Consider the following 20,727-nt stretch of genomic DNA (forward strand, 5'->3'; position numbering starts at 1 on the left):
TAATTGCCTTTTAATCAATTTAAATATAACATTTCAGTATGTTTTATAATTAATTAAAATACAAAATCAACAGTAAATATAAATACAAAATAATTTTTATTATATTTTACATAGGAAGAACTGAGATTATAAAATACATTGACAATAACAACATAATTAAATGCATTATCATCATTAGGAAAACAAATTTTAAAAATAAACAAATTAATGACTAGAAAAAAGTAATATAAATTACAATAAATTCTTTTATAATAACAATATTTATTTACCTTCTCATTCTTATTTTATATTAGTAGACTTTATTCTTACTTATACTCTAGTTTTTAGACAATAAAAGTTATTTCAAATTAAAATATATTTAGGTAAAATATAATTATTTTTTAATTAACTTTTGTACATAACCTTAATTCTGTACAAATATTTGAGCAATTAATTATATACATCAAAACAGAAGATAATCCTGAGATCATGAATTCTTTATATAATGATTTTTATTTATAGTTACAAGAATTAAAGTATTGTGTATGGAAATGTTGAGTGAAAATCTTTAAAATAGTTTTTCATTAATATAATTTAAATTATATAATATAACAGGAAGTTATTTCTAAAAATAATTTAATATTTAGTGTTTTGATTATAAATATATATATATTTTTTGAATTTACATGTCATACAATATCACATCTGAATCAATATTTAACATTGTTAGAGCTTCTCATAACTTTCTTTAGAAAATATATAATGTCTATATTTTTAATGGCACAATTTTATAATCTTTGTGCATTTGTTTTATTGATATATATGATGCATGGAATGCATATTGTAATAAACTAAATTTCAGAAAAATTTTAAAGTTGTGATAATTTAAAATAAAATTACGAAGCGATTCAAAAAGTTTGAAAACAGAGAATTTTAATCAGAAAACTTACAGAATCATTTGATTTGTTAATTTGTAGCAAATCGCATCAAGTTTGTCTCATGCAATGCAGAAATGTTTCATCAGATTGAGGAAGATGAGACAATCCTGGACATTATTTTCAGTAATGAATTGACATGTCATCCAGTGATAGTGAACACTCACAACAGAATTTGGAGCCTAAAATGTCCACAAGCAATTATGAAAAATGTTTGCAACAATCCTAAAGTGAATGTTTTGTGCTCTTGGCAAAGATAAAGTGTACAGTCCCTTGTTTTTCTATGAGGACACTAACAACAGTATCACGAATTGTGAGAAAATTTTCTAGTATATCCAATATGTTACAAAATTTTCTCATTTCACTATTAAAGGATGATGACACAGAAGGTCACATGCACTTTCAGCAAGACAGTGCACCATCCCACTATTGTACAGCTGTCCAGATTTCCTTAATAAACATTTCTCAGGTCAGTGAATTGGTTGAGGAAGATCAATAACATGGCACCTTTTCCCCAAGATTTGACACTTCTTAATTTTTCTTCTGAGATTTCATTAAAATTCTAATGTTTATGCCAACCTTGCCTACAAATTTCACTGAGATAAAACTTAAATTACAATTAGAGGTACTTAAGAGACATTAGTTATACTGCTTTGAGTTTGGCAAAAAATTGAATTCAAGTAGGATGTTTGTCATACCACAGTGCCACTCAAATCATAATAATTGTTTGATAAACTTTGATGTGTTTTGCTATAAATTATTGCCTCAACTGATTCTGTAAGACTTCTTGTTAAAATTGTATATGCTTTCAAAGTTGTAAAGATATTTTTGAATCATCCTATGTATTGATTAATTCTGAGAAAATGTTTTTAGCAGAAATAGAATGATTATTAGTTTATGTTTAGCATTTAAATTGTGCTTAATGATTTATTATAGTTCTTGCAATAATTTACTTTATAAAGAATAATAATTTACATTAGTAAAAACAAATATGAGAAAAATCAAAAAAGAAAGATGATTCTATTAACCCTTACAGTGTTACGGAAATTTAATTTAATTTCTATAGAATAAATGTATAAATAAAAAATACATAAAATTATTTGTTTAATCTAATATAGTAGTGTTTATAATCAAACATCTATATAATAACCATCTATAAAAAAAATTTTTTTTCAAGAACTTGGACAGATGCTTTATGTAAAATAGCGTCAATTTAATAAATAATTTGTTTATTTATTATTTCTTTTAATAAATTTAAATAGAGTAAAATAAATGAACTAGGTTATATCATACTGGATATAAGTTTTAAAACATTATCCTTTGAAAAAGAAATACAAGATACTGTTTCTAATTATTATAAAGTTGTAATTTCTCATAAAGATTAAAATAAAAACTGTTTAAACTCAAAAACATGTTTCCTCTACAATAATTAAAGGAGTGTGCATTGAATGTAATAACTGTCAAAAAATAATTTTCATAAAAGAATGTTAAAATATTATTCAATTAAAACAAGTTTAACTTTTTTGTTCCCTGAGCACCTTTTATTCTGCGGTGGGCCTGGTGTGACGCCGGTCCCGGGTCCTCGGAACCGAATGCGGCGAACCTTACTCGCCGCAGCCATTTGGCCGTCGCATCAGAATATACAATGATACTTTATAAATATAAATGTAAACAAGCTCTACTGTTAGTTTTTTTGAACCTTACTCTAGCATGACTTTCGTAGATAACTTGAATATAAAAACTGGAAGTGAAAATATAAATTTACCTGCAAGTATTTCTTTACATTTTATTATTTTATACTGTCAAAGGTAACGTAGGAAATTCAATTATTTAGAATTTTTTTTAGCAATTTAAAGAAAAAATAATAATTCAGATATATATATATTTTTATTTTTGATTAATTTGTTTCTCATATTTATATCAAATCAATAATAATAGTAAATTTATTTACTACTGTTTTAACTTAATGTAAATACAATTACCATAAAATGTTTTCAAATTAGTTATATAATACAGTAAAAATGTAAATTTATTNTTACAAGAATTAAAACAAAACTTACCGATATGACTCAATATTACTTTAGACTAGAAATAAAACATAAAAAAATGAATAGTCTGTAAATATTTACTTTATAATATTTATTAATTATCAAATTTGATTTTTATGAATGAATCATCATATCAAAAAATTTACCTCTTCTATAGTTGATGCTTCAAAAACATAACAAACAAAATTTTTAGCAATTGTGCATAAAGTTTCACTGAAAAGAAACATTATTTATGTGATAATTATTTATTAAACACAAATAATTTTAATATATTATACTATAAATACTTTCCATTGTCATTATTATAAAAATTTATATATTGAATAAAATATTTGCTTTGAAATTCTTACCCTGCAATAAATGCAAAATATTTAGTAAAATCTGTCCTCCTTCCACAAGAAGATATTTCTGTATAATGCTTAGACACAATATTCTGTAAATAATATAGTATAAATTATCAAAGCAATCAAACTCTAAAGCAATGCTTGATTTGTTTGCTATAATGAACTGTGAGCAGTTATACAAGTTTATTTAATAGGTATATTGTACAATTTAGAAATGTTAAGAGTTGATCTGTCATTCTGTATCAACATAGCTCAAATATTCACATTGCCGGAAAAGAAGTAGAGCTAATTGTTTTTCATTCTTTTGTATCAATCTTAGTACTAACTATTTGGACAATAGCAAATGAACAGAATAACAAACTAAGCATTGATATTATCTATCGCATACACTTCAGTAAATGTATGTTTAATTTCTACAGAGAAAAAAAATACTTTTTTCTACATCTATAGATAATGCTTTATAAATAATCTACTGTGCATCAAAGTGGATTATTTATACAGCATTATTTATCTATAATTGATAAACATTTTCAAGAAATGCAAATATTGCCATGTAGTAAAAATAACTTAAAATGTGACTATCACTAGTCACATTTTAAGTTATTTTTACTATAGTGATAGTCTCAAATAAATACAAATTTTTACTTCAGCTTAAATGGTTCATATGAAAAAAAAATAATAATAATAAATGGAAATTTTTTCTGAAGAAGTCAGGGAATTCATAAGCATAAACAATGTGCTTTTTATAATATTTGGCTAAAGATATAGCTAAATATTTTAGTAAAATCTTAATCCAATTTCAGAATAGAATATTGATAAGACAGAAAAAAACCATTTAAATAGAAGAATTTCATTACTTTTTTCCTTCGAAAAGAAAGAAAAAGTGCAAAAATAGAAAATAAGAAAATGGAATCTAATATAATTTTAATTTTTCTAGAAAAACTGAAAAAGAACTAATGGCAACTGATCAAAATACATATTTTCAAAGCTTATTAATTATTGAAAAACTGAAAATAAAGTTTCCTTCAAAACTTTATCAGCTATATAGTTATTACTGTAATTAGTCATACAAATAAACTAAGAATATGTATTCACTGGAAAATAATTATATGATTTCTTTTCTATATAAACAATATTTTGCAATGTTATTTATGAAATGAAATGATTATTGTATTGTTGTATTATAAAAAATAAATAAATAAATATTTATTTATTTATTTATAAAATTGATAAATTTAACTTATATAGTCTCACCTTATTGGTTAATTTCTCTGTAGCTATAATCCTTATTTCTTTTATATAAAAATATGCTTCCTTATAAATAATATAAAATTATTTATTAAAAATAATTGAATATTTTAATAACATAATATTAAAAGTTTAAATTACCTTTTTATCTTGACTGTTCTGAAATTTATCAATTGCTTTCCCAATTTCAGCCATTCCATGGTCCTGTGTGAAAGCAATTTTATAAATTAACAAAATTGATATTTATATTAAAGTTGAAGTTCTGCCAAAACAGAGTAAAACTATATGACAAGACCAGAATAATTTTATATTTCAGAAAGTTTATTTCAATTTACAAATATTCACACATTTTCATTCCAAAAAATATAGTAAATGCTAACATAGTATTCACTTAATTATAACAAAGACAAATCATATTATTAAATTAAATTAGATATACTATGAATAATTTATTGTATATATGTATTCTATGTAACAATTATGATTGACTGATTATTTAGTTATATCTTGTTTATTCTAGGATGAGACAAGCTGAATATATTTCTAATTTAAACTATAATTGTATAAATCTATTATTTTTTTATTTTATTATAAGAACATTACATTTTACTTTAATTACTTCATCAATAATTTTCATACTTACTTGTCCAACAACTTCACACCCCAAAAACACAACAGAATAACCAGAACTAAAGTATTAATATCTGATTAGTTTAAAATACTTAATATATCAAGTTTAGAATTAAAAAAAAATAATCCAACCTCACTGTTTCTCTTTCAAAAATATCACTTTTATCGTGTCTTGACAATTGAGAATTGAGAGGTAATTTACAATCCAAATTTTTGTCTTGAAGTTCTGATAATTTTATTAATGTACGATGAAACTTTTCTTCAATTTGATTAACATTAAGATGTAACTGCATTAAATGCTGACGTAAAGGCGGAAAAATGTAGCCATTCCAAAATAAGCACTGTAATGAAATATACTGATTTATATGAAAAATACATATAGCAGCTTATAATAATAAAATATTAACAATATGAAACAAATAATAATATTAATATACAAAGAGTATTTCATTGTGTTAACATTAAAACAATACATGCAATGTGGTCGTAAGTAAAATACATCTATTCAATGCTTTCTAGAGATATTTAGCAGTCCAAATGCAACCAAATTTAATATGATGACATTACAGAATATGCAGAAAACATTTCCAAAAAACAAAAATTACCAAAATTCTCCAAAATGGCATTTTTGGTGCTGCAAGCAACAAACATTTTATTTGTACAAAACACTCATGCTATACAGGGTATTCTGGAAGTTAGTGGCAACATTTTTACAGCATGTTCTAGAGGCCTCAGGGGTACAAAAATGTTTTATAAATAGTCCTTCTAATACATTGTTTCAGCACTAGAAGGAGTTAATGTTCACACTAGTTACCCCTTAAGACACTACTCTGCAGCACTGCTAAACATTGCAGAAAAGCCTCAATCTCATTGCCTTTCAGTTTCTGTGCTGTACTGAAGTCACAAAATACAAGCAAGTCATATGTTTTTGCATGTAATGATCACTCAGTAATAAAAAATAAATACTGAAAATTTAAAATTATGTTATATACATTACTGTGATAAAGTTATACTAAAACTACAGAAACTTTTACACAATTTCATATTAGTGATTGGTTATGCCATCATTTTACTTTCAATTTCTTCATACTGAATAGAAATAGTTACAAAAACAGAATTGTATATATTAAAAATTTTTTGTTTTAAATTATATATACTTTAAAATATTTTTGTTATATCTTCCTTTTAAACACATTGTTTTAAAATTCAGTATATTTACTCTTATCTTCTGTAAGATTCCATACATAGAGAATAATATAAAATGCAAATATAACATATCAAACACTGATTTTCAATATAAACATTCATTTCATCTTCAATGTTTATTAACAGAAACTAAATAATTCTATTTTAACTTGATAATTTAAAAAATTAATATCCATTCATTACAACAGATTATAAATAATCCACAAAAACTTTTATTACCTTTACAACACATATATAAATAGGCAATCCTTGAAAAGTATTTAATAAAGAAGATATCATTCCTTTTCTACAGCCATAGAGTGGCTTTCCATATAACTCATCTAACATATCTCCTACTTCAATCTGATCCTGAAATATTTGAATTACATATTTTTTAACATCATGCATATTTAAACTTTAATATAAATATATATATATATATATTAAACAAGATATTTTATCTTTTAATTACAAATTTGACTATAAAAAAACAAAATATTAAAAATTTATCTAAATTATATTAAATTTGAATTTTTAATGAAACTATTCGAGAAAATAATGTTTACAAACTCAATAATTTACTACCAATTCATTTATTCAAGTATAGACTTTATTAATAAAAAATAACATACAAAATATAAACTCAACATATACATTATACACTAGGTGATTGTAATTAAAATATCCCTAGTCGATGTTGTCTAGAGAGATATTTAGCAGTTTAAATGCAACAAAATCTGGCATGGCAGCATTTCAAGACTTGCAGAAAACATTTCCATAAAAAAGTTGATACTGCTACTATGACAACATAAAACTCACCAGTATGGTATTTTTGACAATGAAAACAACAAAAATTTTATTTGCTATGTGATACTGTATTTCAAAGCTTCAAATCTGCAACATGTCCTTGATAAACCACACTTTTTAAGCATCCTCACAATCAAAAATTATACAGATTAACATCTAAAAAACAAAGTGGTCAGGCAGTAGGAAATGTATCACTAGTCACTCTGTTATCAGTAGAATGTTGCCACAGCAACTGCTATATTCTAAAGCATCTAATATGAGGAAGCATTATGCATGAAAATAGTTGACTCAAGGCATTGTTACTGCTGTAATTGGTGTACAACAAAAGTGTTGAACATCTCTTGATATATCTGGGCTATCATAGAACATGTCATAGATCCATTGGGCTTTTTTGAAGAAGAATAATCCAAGGATAAATGTGGCTATGAATCAACACCAGACTAACTTTAGGTAAGTGCAGTGGAATCTGTTGGAAACATGAGAGTTTTCTGTGGCCCAAATGTGATATTTTCAAGCATTCACTGTTTACTGAGGTAAAAGTGTGCCTTGTCCCTTCATGTAATCTTCCATAGTCACAACCCATCCACTTCCATTCTAGCAAGGAAGATCAATGCAAAGTTCAATTCCCATCAGTGGTAAGCAACTGCCAGTTGTAGCTGATTATATTCAAATAATATTGCAATTTTTTCAATACATTCCACACTGTATCATAGGAGATATCCAACTACTGTGACACTGTGCATACACTATACAAATCCGCAACATTATTCATTGACTGTTCAACAACAGCTATGATAACATCTTCAATGACTTGTAAAGTGATAGGTTTGCAACCTCAACAAGACTGAACTTCCAAGAATCCAATTTTCTTAAATCAAGTGATCATTATCCTGAAAATTAGTGGAGTCAATGGTCTTCAGTATAAATTCTTTAAACAGTAAAGATCTCAAAATGCAGCTGCAGCATTGCCATTATTTTCATGAAACAATTTCACAAGAAATGTATGTTCCAGTAAGATGATGGTGTAAGGTTCCAGATTAAATCTGAGCTCATTAAATTTGTCAACATTTAATTTTTTTTTTTATAGAAAATAAGATAGAGAGACAGACAGAAATATTTTGTAAAATAATAAAAGAATGAATAAACAATGTAAGTCCTGAGATCAACCATCTCTTGTTGGTATCTGAATTCAGTGTCATAATAAATGAATTATCATTTATCAACCTTTCCTGCAGCATGAATTGGTCTCAAGTTATACATGGAAATATGTAGAGACCAAATGGAAAGTGTGGATGAGGAATTGAGACCAAGGATGTTAGTTCTTTCAGAAAGACCAGTCATTTTGCAAAGATCCATTCTCTGGTTCTTTTCTACAAACATATCCATTCTTTCTCTAAGATCCAGTAATTTTCACAAAAGTTCTAGTTCTCTGTTTGTCATGTTCTTTTAGTATAGCCCCTGTCAGAAGTTTTTCAAGCATTTTTCCAACAAAAGCTCCTGATCTGTACTTTTGAGTGACCAACTGTCAACTGCTAAGCTAAAGTAACCTAATAAGTTCCACTGAACAAAACTTAACCAGGGCTGTCAATCAAGGAACAATCATCAGCATAAATCAGTTTCGAGAATTCCTCACAGAATCCAGTAGAGACTGATCTAAAAACTTAATTTGTACCCTGAGGGTATCTGTGGAATTATTGCAAGTCTTACTTTACTCCAATAAAAGTTTCACATAAACAGAGTCCTGCCTCAGTGCCCTCTCCACCCAACACATGATATTTCACTCCTTTCATAAAAGGGTATCAACTGCGTCACTGCATATGATATCAGGGCTGTGAACCACTTTATGGGGTCTTCACAATGGCCATCACAGCTAATGACATTGAATAGTAGTGACCATTTTTTTATATCTAAATTTGGCTGCAGCATTTAAACTGCAGATTTGGTTGCATTTAGACTGCTAAATCTCTCTCTGGAAAGTGTTGAATAGATATACTTTAATTATAATCACCAGTATTTACCCAATAACAACAATCAATATCAATAAGTAGTTTGACATGTTATTGAAAAAATTATTCAGATCTATCTGTATTTAGACGAAATATAATTTATGCATGGAAATTTTTAAATTTAAAATGCCAATTTTTAGTTAGACATAAAGATGTATTAATAATTTAGTTCATTATTATTATTATTATAAAACAGAAATTTCTATATGCACAAACATCTAAAATAAGAGAGAGAGAGAAATGAATCATTGGTCTGAAAGTTAAAGCTAAATCATACAGTATATTACCATCCTTCTAGAAGCCTGAAAGGTTGAAAAAGACTGAATCTTTGTTTGTGTGAAATGGTTATCATAATGTAACTGTGATTATTCAGACTGTTACTTTTTACGATATTTTAAATATTTTTAAAAAATTAATCAAGAATTAGTTATTGCTAATTATAAATCATTATATTAAATTAAAATCATTGATGATAATTACCTTAAGCTAGCTTGAAAAAGTAATTTTCTCTGGGAATATTTAATCTGACATAATTAGAAAGATTTCCTTATAATTATGTCAGATTATTCCTTATAAGATTATAAGATTATAAGGAAAGATTTCCTTATAATCTTACATTATCCTTCTAAAGCATAAATGAATACAAAATACTTTTTTGTGTCAACTGAGATAAAAAAAATTATTGTCTCCATTTTGTACTAGATACATCAAACTTTTTAATAATATAAAGTGACAAAACAAATGTTTAGGTGCTTACAAAGTATTCTGAAGAATTTGTGGTTTTTTTACTCTTTCTGTTCTGTGAACACTAATAGGCTTTTTTCCAGATCAGTTATGGATTCAGTAATATCCACAGTGAGGATATCTGGGTGGTGAAAGTCAAGACCTAACATTTCTGGGACATCTATGAAAAATTCATAAAATTGTTTGCCTGGATTTAATCCCGGGTCCCAGATCAACAGACTGACACCTTTACTACTTCAAACATACAACTGTTGATGATTTGAATAGGGTGTTAATTAGTTATGTAGTATATAATTAAAAACAGCAATTCTTACATCCATTCTTCTTAGGCCATACTTCATCAATAACAGAATAAAGTTTAGCCAACATCACAAGATCACCTTCATTACTTATTCTTATAAAACTCAGGAAGTTTATTTACTATCAAACAGGTACCAAGTATAAAAAAATCTAGCACTTACCACGAAACCTAACTATGCTATATTATAAGTATATACAATACCGTATATTTAAATTTGCTCAGAAATTAAAAATGACTGAAAAAGTTATTGTGTTCAAAACATAGATAACAAAATGTCTAAGCAGCATTTAGACATTTCATATTAGTCATATTTCATTATCATTGTATTTATTATAAACAAAAAGTAACATCTGATAAAGGTAAAATGCAAAGACGTTAAATTTTTGTAACAACAATCTAGCTTGTTTAGATGAAATTCACATTCTCAAGATTCCTTTAAATAACCATGACATAGAAAGAGAGGATAGAAAGGGAAGATATATAAAAGAAAAGATGATTAAAGAATAAAGATCTCCTAGAATTCAATTTGTAGAAATTAATAGTAAACTAAATTGTTTTTAATTTTTTATAATATTAATCAAAAATTTAATATCGTTCAGATATCAGTAAGACATTACCAAAAACATTTTGTACTTAACTACACTCATAGCATCCATTTTTTTGAACAAATCACTCTGAATATTAATTTTCCTTAAAATGCTTTGCTGTTCTCTAACAAATCATTTATTTTCAAAGAACATGCCATTTTATACTATTCTTGTTTATACATGTTTTCTTTAATATTTATACGTTTTTATAAGTATTTATCTCAATAATTAAAAATTTAAAAAGAAATAAGTATTTATTAATGTTACATATTTACATCTTCAGCAGCAACACTTCCTTTTTCGACATTGACAACAATTGGCCTTCCTTTAACAAACCTAAAAATATTTCATTTTTAAACTTCAGTTTCAGCACTAAATTTATACTTTAGAATTATAAAAATAATTACCCTAAACTCATTCCCAAATCTTTGCATGGAACAAATTCATACATTTTATATACCTAAAAAACAAATCATAAAATTTTAAGAGTTGATATGGAGAAATATGTTCACACAATAAATACATTATTACTTATATTAATGTAATAATTTGATATATAAAAATTATTATATATAATTTATTTTACATATTTTTAAATATAAGAATTTATATCACAGTACTACTATTTGGACTTTAACATTCAGTACAATTTTAATTATCAAACATTTTCAGTTGTACTGTGGTTTATTACAAGTGCAGTTTTCAGAGAAGTAAATTTACATCACATCCATTTTTCATGTTTTTAATTTGAAAAATAAAATGTAATTATTCCAAATACAATTATTAAGTAAATAATAGTTATCTACAATGTTAAAACAAATAATGTTTTAATAGTGCAAATAATATCAGTGTTAATTTTAAAATATTTTAAAAAGCTTCTAAAAGATGTCATAAAATAACATTAAAAAAATTTTGATAACTGCTTCTCACTTATAGAAACTCTAATTTCTGCACATTTTTATAATTTTATAGAGAGTATAAATATAAAATAGAAAAAAAAAAAAGAATCTTAAAGTCAATTGTTATACAATATTGGGCAATAATATTGGTTGTTTTTCTGGAATTATGTGAAGATCAAAAACATTTATAATTATAAACTATATCTGTATAATGATTATAAAATTTTTATGAATGAATGTAATATATAATAAAGTAGCAAAACAAATACTCTATGCAAATTTTACTTACTCCAAGTTGCCATGTTTCATCAAGAAAACTTGCATTCTAAAAATTAAAAGTTTGCATTTATCTATTTTTATATATATATGTTAAACAATGGAAAGTGTTACAGAAAAATTGTAACTTTTTTACCTTTAATGTCAATTTGAATTTTACATTATTTACTTCATATATCAATGAAAGAAAAATCTCTGAAATTAATAATAAATTTTAAAATAATTTTGTTCAATGTCTTAATTGGAATATAAAAATTTCAAACACAGTATTTTTTTATATAATGAATTAAAACTTTTAATTTTAATTAACAGCTTTCAACCATACAATAATTATCTGACAATCTCTAAATATATATATATATATATATATATATATATATTGANCAATACAGTTAATGGTTTAAGGAATGTTAAGTAAGTGATGACATTTTATTCAATTATATTATTAAATAATAATGTAAAAGTCTTTATGAAATTGCGATTTTATATAATAATGAAAATTACTTGGGCAAAATAATTACTAAAAATCTAAGACATCAATTTAAAAAGTGACAATAAAGAAATATATTTTGGCAGAGTCATATAAATAAAATTTTCAGAAAATTAATATAACTATCACATACAATGTCAGATCCTGTAAAATATTAGGAATAATAAGTAACAAAATTAATTTCACATTTTTCCAAATCAGGAGTATTTTGAGAGTGCCTGTTTCTACAAATTCTACAAAATTTCAGAATATATTAGTCTTATTTTATGTAAAACATTTAGCCCTTATTATTACAATTCACAAAATTGATAAACAAATAAATATCTGTAATGTAATAGCTGTAATAACTGTAAAATTGCATAAGTGATTACTAGATAGAGTGATAAAGCCTCATTACAGATATTTACTCATTTATCAATTTTGTAAATTACATTAGTCATCTTTCTGTTTTGACTAATTAGTCATTATTAGATTTATTTTAAATTTATTTCAGTACAGAATTTACAGCAAAAACTCCACACACACATTTCCACATAAATTAAAAAAGCTATCTGCTTCAAAAGCGTTAAGAATAATTAGACAAAGGCATAAGCAAGTTTGACTTTGCCAAAGAATTTTGAAAATAAAGCAATAAGAAAAAAAACCTAAAAACATTTAAATTTAAACTAGGGTAATTATTTTATTTTTTTTTAGTATTATGTTGGTGGCTCTTTTCTCTTGGAGCAGTGTTGTTTGTTTGGGGCAGCTGTTATCCCAAACGAAATATGGCACCAGTGTTTGACTTAGACCCAGTGATTGATAAATAATACTAAAATTCCTAGTAAATGATGCTTTAAACATTATTAACATTATTATTAACATTAGACTGTATTAGCAGTCCTAAATTATTTTTATTACTACTAAGTGATTTGATGTAGTTCAGTTTTTGATCATTAGAGAGAGAGATGTGGTAAAAGGCATTTTAGTTGTAGCTTGTATGTGAAGCTAGAAGACCTTAATTTTTTGTTAAGGAGCAAAGCAAAGAAAATCCATTTACATCTAATTGTTGTTAAATGTTTTTTTAAAATGTTTTACTTTATTTCCATAATTTAAATAGTGAAAAATTATTTAAAAATACTGCCTAAAGATGCAAATAACTATTTAAGGCAAAAAACATATAGTGTCAATTATCAGTTTCAATATCTGTATCTCACCAATGTTTGACTTTAGATGTCAAACACTGGATAAACTTTCTCAATTAATGGTTTTTTTTTTTTGTTAAGATATTTCCTTCTGGTTTCATTCCAGATTTTTTGGTGTATAAATCCTCTGGAAAAAATCCAATTGAAAGAAAAATAGGGCCAATCATGAAGATAGGTCCAAGCTTCAAACTCTAAATGGTGTTTCAAGTTCAGATTTAAAGTAACACTTCATGATAGCAGCAGCTGAAATCTGTTTTCATGATCTTATAGAAGAAATGGAAGCTAAAAGTCGGATTTTCTCAGAATAAACCAATCTTCAGGTTTCCACATGGATTTTAACAGAGCTTTCAATTGTGAAAAATAATTAAAAATATTATGCTGATTGCAATAATATTTCAATGATTCAGAATAAAATTTCTGAACCACTGAAATGTCATTACAGAAACATTATAAAAATTTTAGCTGAACCAAATCTGGGGCCTAGAGAATTAAGTTTCAATGTTTCCCTTTCTGTGTATAATATAAATTAAGCAGGCCCAAGTAGGCCTACAGTTTTCTCTAGTTTGTGTTAGTTAATTTTCTATCTCTAGAAATTAGAATTGCTACTGTTTTCTTATTGGGCTGCAATTTTTTGAAATTGTAGACCTATAAATGCCCACTGTCATTTGTCCATATGTCTGTCTGTCCTTAATCTTGAGAATGGAGGTAGATAGATAAAAGATAAGACAGATATGGAAACCTTAGGGACAGGAGGCCCCAATTAACTATATATGAACTTCCGATGAAAAACAAAAGTCATGTTATTTTAATTTAAAAATTTCCCCTGAAAGGTGTTAGACAGATGACAGGCACAATTCTATTGTTAAAGGAGAAGTATGATGTACAGGAGCAAGTGACTACTAATTTGAGGTAAAGAGCATATATTTTAAGTTAAATAAATTAAAAAATATGATTAAAAATTGCAGCCCAGCATTGTAATAATGTCACAATAAATAATTGCTCATTTGTAATAATGTTTAGTCAACAGCTCAATATTCTTATTATAAAGATAACTTTTTCTCCATGTTTTACAGAGATGTTTAAAATCTAGGTTGAAGTGATAATACATCTCAAAAGCATAATTCATTAAAATATCTTTTTAATTGGAAATCTTGTTGTTTAACATGTCTGTCTGTAATGATGTGAACTGTGTTAATTATTGGGGAAATGTCTGACAATCACTAGGTTCTCAAGTGTCAATTATTTAAAAAATATAGTTTATTAATTTTTTTTGCAGAAAAATAATTATGATTTTCTAATTTGTAACTTCTAAATATGGCATAACTTCATGTATTATAGGAAAAACAAAATACAGTCTTAGCTTTACACAATAAAATTGTACAAGTTCGTTTATAAATATGTTACCTTAAAAGTGTCAATCATTGATGTTGTTATATGGACAGTTTGACATTTTACATTCTCTTTATGATTAAAAAATTTTTATTCAATTAAATAATAAAATATTTTTATTATTCCAATCCAATTTTTTATAAAATGATAACCTAGTTAAATTAAAAAGCATAATTTTATTACCTGATAAGATTTCATCACACATAATTGAATCTTTTTCATATGCTAACTAGAAATAAGATTTAATGTTTAATTAATTAAAATGAATTAATAAGTGAAATAGTTTTGATTAATGTTATGCATACATGTATAGTTTAGAATTTAAAATATTTGAATATTTTACCTGAATATTGTCATTGTTATGTAAAAAATACTCCAAGGTCTTATACAAAATTTTCTTCATCATAGCAATACGAAGAAATAATCTTCCTTTTCCTTGGCTATGATGGACCTAAATTAGCAATATTAATATGGCTACAAATATTGACAAAAGTAAAAATAAATAAATATTTAAAAAAGAAACCTTCTTATTTTCCTTCACAATATTAATACAGTCACAAATGGCTGATGATAACCTTTAATGAATTCAAACAATAAAAGTTAATTTTTGTAAAATATACATTGCTATTTACTTGTTACACTCATTTTATATTTGATAACTTATATTATTATTACAAATTTTAAGTAATAAGTATAGTTTAGTATTAAAAAATTGACAATGATTTAATCACATTCAAATAATAGCAAATACAGTTGACCCCCTATAACAAGGGTTCCTATAATTCGGATTCCTATATCACGGCAAAAAAATTGCAACAGTATTCATACAAACATGCTAAAAAAACTCGTATAATTCAGTAAAACGTCATCGCTGACTCGTGTCACGACAGGATTGGTAGAATCTAGACCAATAGTGGATATTGTACAAACTGTTGAGTTTAAACGAGCAGTGGACCTACTAAAAACCATTTATTATTTAACGTCCATAAAAATTATATTTATATTAATGATGTCTNGGATATTGTACAAACTGTTGAGTTTAAACGAGCAGTGGACCTACTAAAAACCATTTATTATTTAACGTCCATAAAAATTATATTTATATTAATGATGTCTCCAAATTCAGCGAATTTTTCGCAAAAAAAAAAAATTTATCAGGAAGCACATGCCCACCATTCGATGCACCACTCCATGACGAAAACAAACTTAAGCAATGGAATAGTTGAACGGTGCACACTCGGTAAGTAATCCTACAATTTTTTGTTTATAGCATAGTTTATATGGATTATTCCCAAAAAATTATACGTATTTTGGAAATGTTGAGTCGAATTAGTCTAGAATCAATTAATTTTATGGAAGAAAACCTTTCAAACAACCATAGCCCGTAAACTGCATACGTGCCGGGCTGTGATTGGCTGGACTCGTAGAAAATGGATTCATAAAAACTGGAACGTATCTACCGTGTTATAGGGGGGTCGACTGTATATATATTTGATGCTATCTGTAGCAACATAATTAAAATTTTATCTTCATTTCAAATAAATGAAATATTTTATTGCAGTGATAGTGATATCAATCTGAAATTAGTTAAAAATGATCAAATTATAAAAAAATATCAAATGCTAATTACAATAATTTTAAATCAGAGAAAAGGTCTAATTTTTATATAAAATATAGAAAACATTATTTATATAAAAACCAATGATGAATCATTTGACACAAATAATACAGTGATACCTGACACTTTAAACAACTAACTTCAAATGCATCAGTTTGAATGATGCCTCAAAGTTTCAATTGCGCATACAGTGAAAAAATTTTTAACAATTTCTTCCTGAAATTTTTCTTCTTTGACAGTTTATGTTCCATTACTAGGTTACAAAACGAAAGGCCCCCCATATGGTTTGTGATCTTTAATTCAAAATTTCCCAAATAGAACTTTTTTAAACCATATTTGACATGTTCAAAGTTCAAAAACATTTTCATATTACAAAGTTTTTACTGTTTCTACAATGTTATATCCTTTAAAAAACTCAAAGCATAATATGTCTGATATGCTTTTTATTCAAAGACATTCCAACTCAATTTTATAGAACAAAATGTGAAGTTTAAAATAAGCTTCTAAAGAAAGAATATAATCTCACATTAGAAATAATGTCTTAAATTTCAGAACTGTTTTAATTAAATCACACATCTATGTTAAATAAGAACAGTTGTTAAAATTAAACAGATTTCTATTCAACTCAAAATAACCTTTACTTATTAACTAAGGTATCCAAAAAGCATATGGAAACAATGAAGTGTAAGAGGAAGGTTGTATTATTTACCATTAATGTGAAAAAGAAACTTATTGCAAAGCATAATAATAGGATCTGGTAGCCATGTTTAAGACACCAAAATTTATGGTGCACAACCAATAAATGCAATTTTCATTTTATTTTACATCATTTATGTATTTTATTTGTTTTCACATTTTAATTTATTATTAGGGCATTTAGTTGTGTTATTTTAACCTTAAATTATGTGTATTTGCTGTTTTAAGTTTATTGAAATGGGTATCATTTAGGGCAGGCATGGCCAACATACGGCCCGTGGGCCAGATCCAGCCCGTCTAATGAATTTATGTGGCCTGCGATCAATCTTTCAATATTAGGTACTCAAGTCAGAATAGATCAGTGAAAAATTCTAACGCCTAAAAAAAAAGGTCAACAACAACTCAGTGTGCGTTTAGAGTTAACCCTCCATTACAAATCTCGTAAGTACAGCGTAGAACATTGATAAAGCATGATAATGCGAAAAATGCATCTGTAATCTCTATGTACAATTTAGTCTCTACGGGATGACACCACAATGAGATCTCGCACCACCTCAAAATCTTCCTAGGACAGCCTCTGGTTCGGCTTGTGAAAAAAGTTTTCTTTCCAATTTGGCATGGGGGCAAAAACTGTCAGCCACCCCTGATTTAGGGTCTGGAAACAGATTGACTTTCCATTATTTCTAACGGAAAAAATTGGTTTGGATTTTGAACAATTCAGAGTTCAAACAGCCTCCTGGAATGAATTAAAAAGTACAAGGTACCACCGAAACAAACTTTACTACTTAAGTAATTTTTTTAAAGTAAAATTCATTTTTACAATACAAATTTTATATTGTAAAAACGAAACATGGAATTATACATGATTCCAAATATGCAATTGTGAAATGAATTAATTTTTGTTTGTTTAATCATATTAAGGTATAGTATAACTTTAATATGAAAATCCTAAATAAATAAACAGTGTATTGAAATTTAGTAATTATTATTTATGATAGCTTACTTTTCATGATTTTTTTCAGAATGTAAATTTTCAATCCAATGCCAATAATCTCTTTTACTGCGACCAAATGCTGATGATACACCTATAAAACATTTATAAACTTAGTACTACCAATAAATTCATTAATCAATAAAAACAGAACATTCAAATACAGTAATACCTCGACTTACGCTACCCCGACTTACGCAAACCCAGAGTTACGCGACTTTCAAATCTCGCCAATTCGTCTTTTGTTTGAGCGCCACGCGACTCTTGATTACTCACTCTTTTGTTCAGCTTACATGTTCGGAAATGTCGTGCGGAATCAACACCTAGCTACAATTTATTCTGTGTTATTTACTTCTGTGTTTGTTTTATCTATGGAGACTCGAAAGACTCTGCTATGTCATCCAAATGAAGTAGAACTGATTCTTCTGCATCAAACAAGAAAATAAAAACTTTATCTTTGGAATGTAAAGTTAACATTATTAAAGACTTCGATACAAAAATGAAAATTTGTGAATTAGCAAAAAAGTTTGATCTACCGGAATCGACGGTCAGAACAATTATAAAAGGTAAAGAAAAAATTCTCGAAACTGCGAAAAATGCTCAATCTTTAAATTCAAGCATCATTCGTAAATGTCATGGTATTATCGCTGAGATGGAAACAATGTTAAAATTATGGTGTGATAAACAAGTAATTGTGAAAAATTGTATGATAATATAATATGTTATGCATATGTATTATCTAAGATTTTATTAAACATTTTTTACTAAATTATTGCTTTTTTTAGTCTCTGGCCCCAATCAAAAATTATTTGTATGTATTTATATGCGAAATTATACCCCAACTTATGCAGTTATCACTCGGTCCCACCTATCACGTAAGTTCGGGGTATTACTGTAATTAATTTACTAACAAAATGAAATTAAAATAAAATCATAAAATGTTAATTAATTTCTCTCAAAACGATTTTTTGATTTCAGCATTGATTGATTGAGCAACTGATATAGATAAGATTGATTAAATATTTGTTTGATATTGTGCTATGACAAATATATTTTGTATTTTTTTATTGAAATTTTAAAAATGAATGGTTATATCATAAAAATTTTAATAAACTTACTTTTGAGTCCTTTTCTGAGTATAGTTTCAAGGGTTTCACAAAACGGCAATAGACATGCATTGCTATCAGTTACTTCTGCACTCAAAGAATATCTTCTTAAATCAAACACATGGCCTTTAAATAGAAAAATATAATTAAAATAAAACTAAAGCACTTATCTATTGAAAAATTTTGTTAACTTTAATATAAAAATTTACATTTATTATTTCCGATAAATTTATCTATTCACCTACTTCATTTAACATATTATTTGATTTAAATGAAATAAGTAAAATATTCATATTATATTGGTTAAATCAGGTTTTAATAGCCATTCATCTAATATCAAAAGTGCTAAAATGATTGAATATTGAGAAAAAGATATATCTTCAATTACATTTAACATATTTCCAGCCAGATATATAAAAATATATTTCTTCTCATCAGTCACAAAGCTCACATTAAAAATCTTAATTCAATACTGCAACTTTGAATTTTTATATTTTCAAATATTTATTTATTTTTATAATTCAATATACTTTTTATAAAACTTATGAAGTATGTGGAATGTTTTTCTGGTTAAAAAAAAAATCAAAATATATACTTTTACACTGGACATGTATGACAAACATTCAATGAATAATTGATTCATGTTACCTATCTTTAATATTTATAATAATTAGTTTTTTGAATAATTAAAATTAGTAATAGTAGTAGTAATGTTTAATTAAAAAGTAACATTTTTTATTCAAGAGTCAGGCCAGATAAAGTTTCCTAATGACCATTTAGAAAATTCGTTAGCCTTATATAACCTCAGATTTCAATCCTTGGTTGTGCCTTGGAGATTTTTCACCAAGGTTTTAACATAGATTGGGGCCCTATTCTTCATTGTTTGACTAATTTCATTGTGGATTGAGCCTGATTGCAATGGGAAACATTGATATCAGTTATATAATCAAATAATATATTAGTATTTTACATCAACAAATCAATCAGTCAAGTTTGTTTTATGTTCCATTTCTCTCATTTTATTACTTATTTAAATTTTTTATAATGCATACATAGAATATTTAAAATTTTTATGATTTTGTCATTTGTTCTATGTTCTGCATTCTGTAAAAGTTATTTTTATTGTGTACCAAGTTTTTTGAATTTGTGAATTGTAACTTCTGATTACTTGACTTAGCTAAATGTGAATAGTATTTTTTACTATTAATTTATTTGTGAATTATTTACAATATTTTATAGCATATAAGATGCAATTTTTATCCAAAAA

The 20,727-nt window shown here is 26.1% G+C and overlaps 1 protein-coding gene across 1 annotated transcript in view; it reads right to left on the minus strand.

The window, feature by feature from the left end:
* LOC111630039 overlaps positions 1 to 20,727 on the minus strand; it is a 39,528-nt gene that overhangs the window by 16,172 nt on the left and 2,629 nt on the right. Inside the window, exons 2-17 of the mRNA XM_023374043.1 lie at positions 19,473 to 19,586; positions 18,367 to 18,448; positions 15,573 to 15,624; positions 15,393 to 15,500; positions 15,233 to 15,278; positions 12,126 to 12,184; positions 12,003 to 12,038; positions 11,222 to 11,274; positions 11,090 to 11,150; positions 6,610 to 6,738; positions 5,317 to 5,525; positions 5,198 to 5,243; positions 4,696 to 4,758; positions 4,561 to 4,620; positions 3,313 to 3,395; positions 3,109 to 3,175 (exon numbers count right to left, since the gene is read on the minus strand). Of these exons, the coding sequence (XP_023229811.1) occupies positions 3,109 to 3,175; positions 3,313 to 3,395; positions 4,561 to 4,620; positions 4,696 to 4,758; positions 5,198 to 5,243; positions 5,317 to 5,525; positions 6,610 to 6,738; positions 11,090 to 11,150; positions 11,222 to 11,274; positions 12,003 to 12,038; positions 12,126 to 12,184; positions 15,233 to 15,278; positions 15,393 to 15,500; positions 15,573 to 15,624; positions 18,367 to 18,448; positions 19,473 to 19,586 (1,268 nt within the window). The remainder of the gene's footprint in view (positions 1 to 3,108; positions 3,176 to 3,312; positions 3,396 to 4,560; positions 4,621 to 4,695; positions 4,759 to 5,197; positions 5,244 to 5,316; positions 5,526 to 6,609; positions 6,739 to 11,089; positions 11,151 to 11,221; positions 11,275 to 12,002; positions 12,039 to 12,125; positions 12,185 to 15,232; positions 15,279 to 15,392; positions 15,501 to 15,572; positions 15,625 to 18,366; positions 18,449 to 19,472; positions 19,587 to 20,727) is intronic.

This window comes from Centruroides sculpturatus, unplaced genomic scaffold (genome assembly GCF_000671375.1).
Source record: "Centruroides sculpturatus isolate CEXI.00-Female unplaced genomic scaffold, Cexi_2.0 scaffold646, whole genome shotgun sequence".
In the NCBI taxonomy this organism is placed as follows: Eukaryota; Metazoa; Arthropoda; class Arachnida; order Scorpiones; family Buthidae; genus Centruroides; species Centruroides sculpturatus.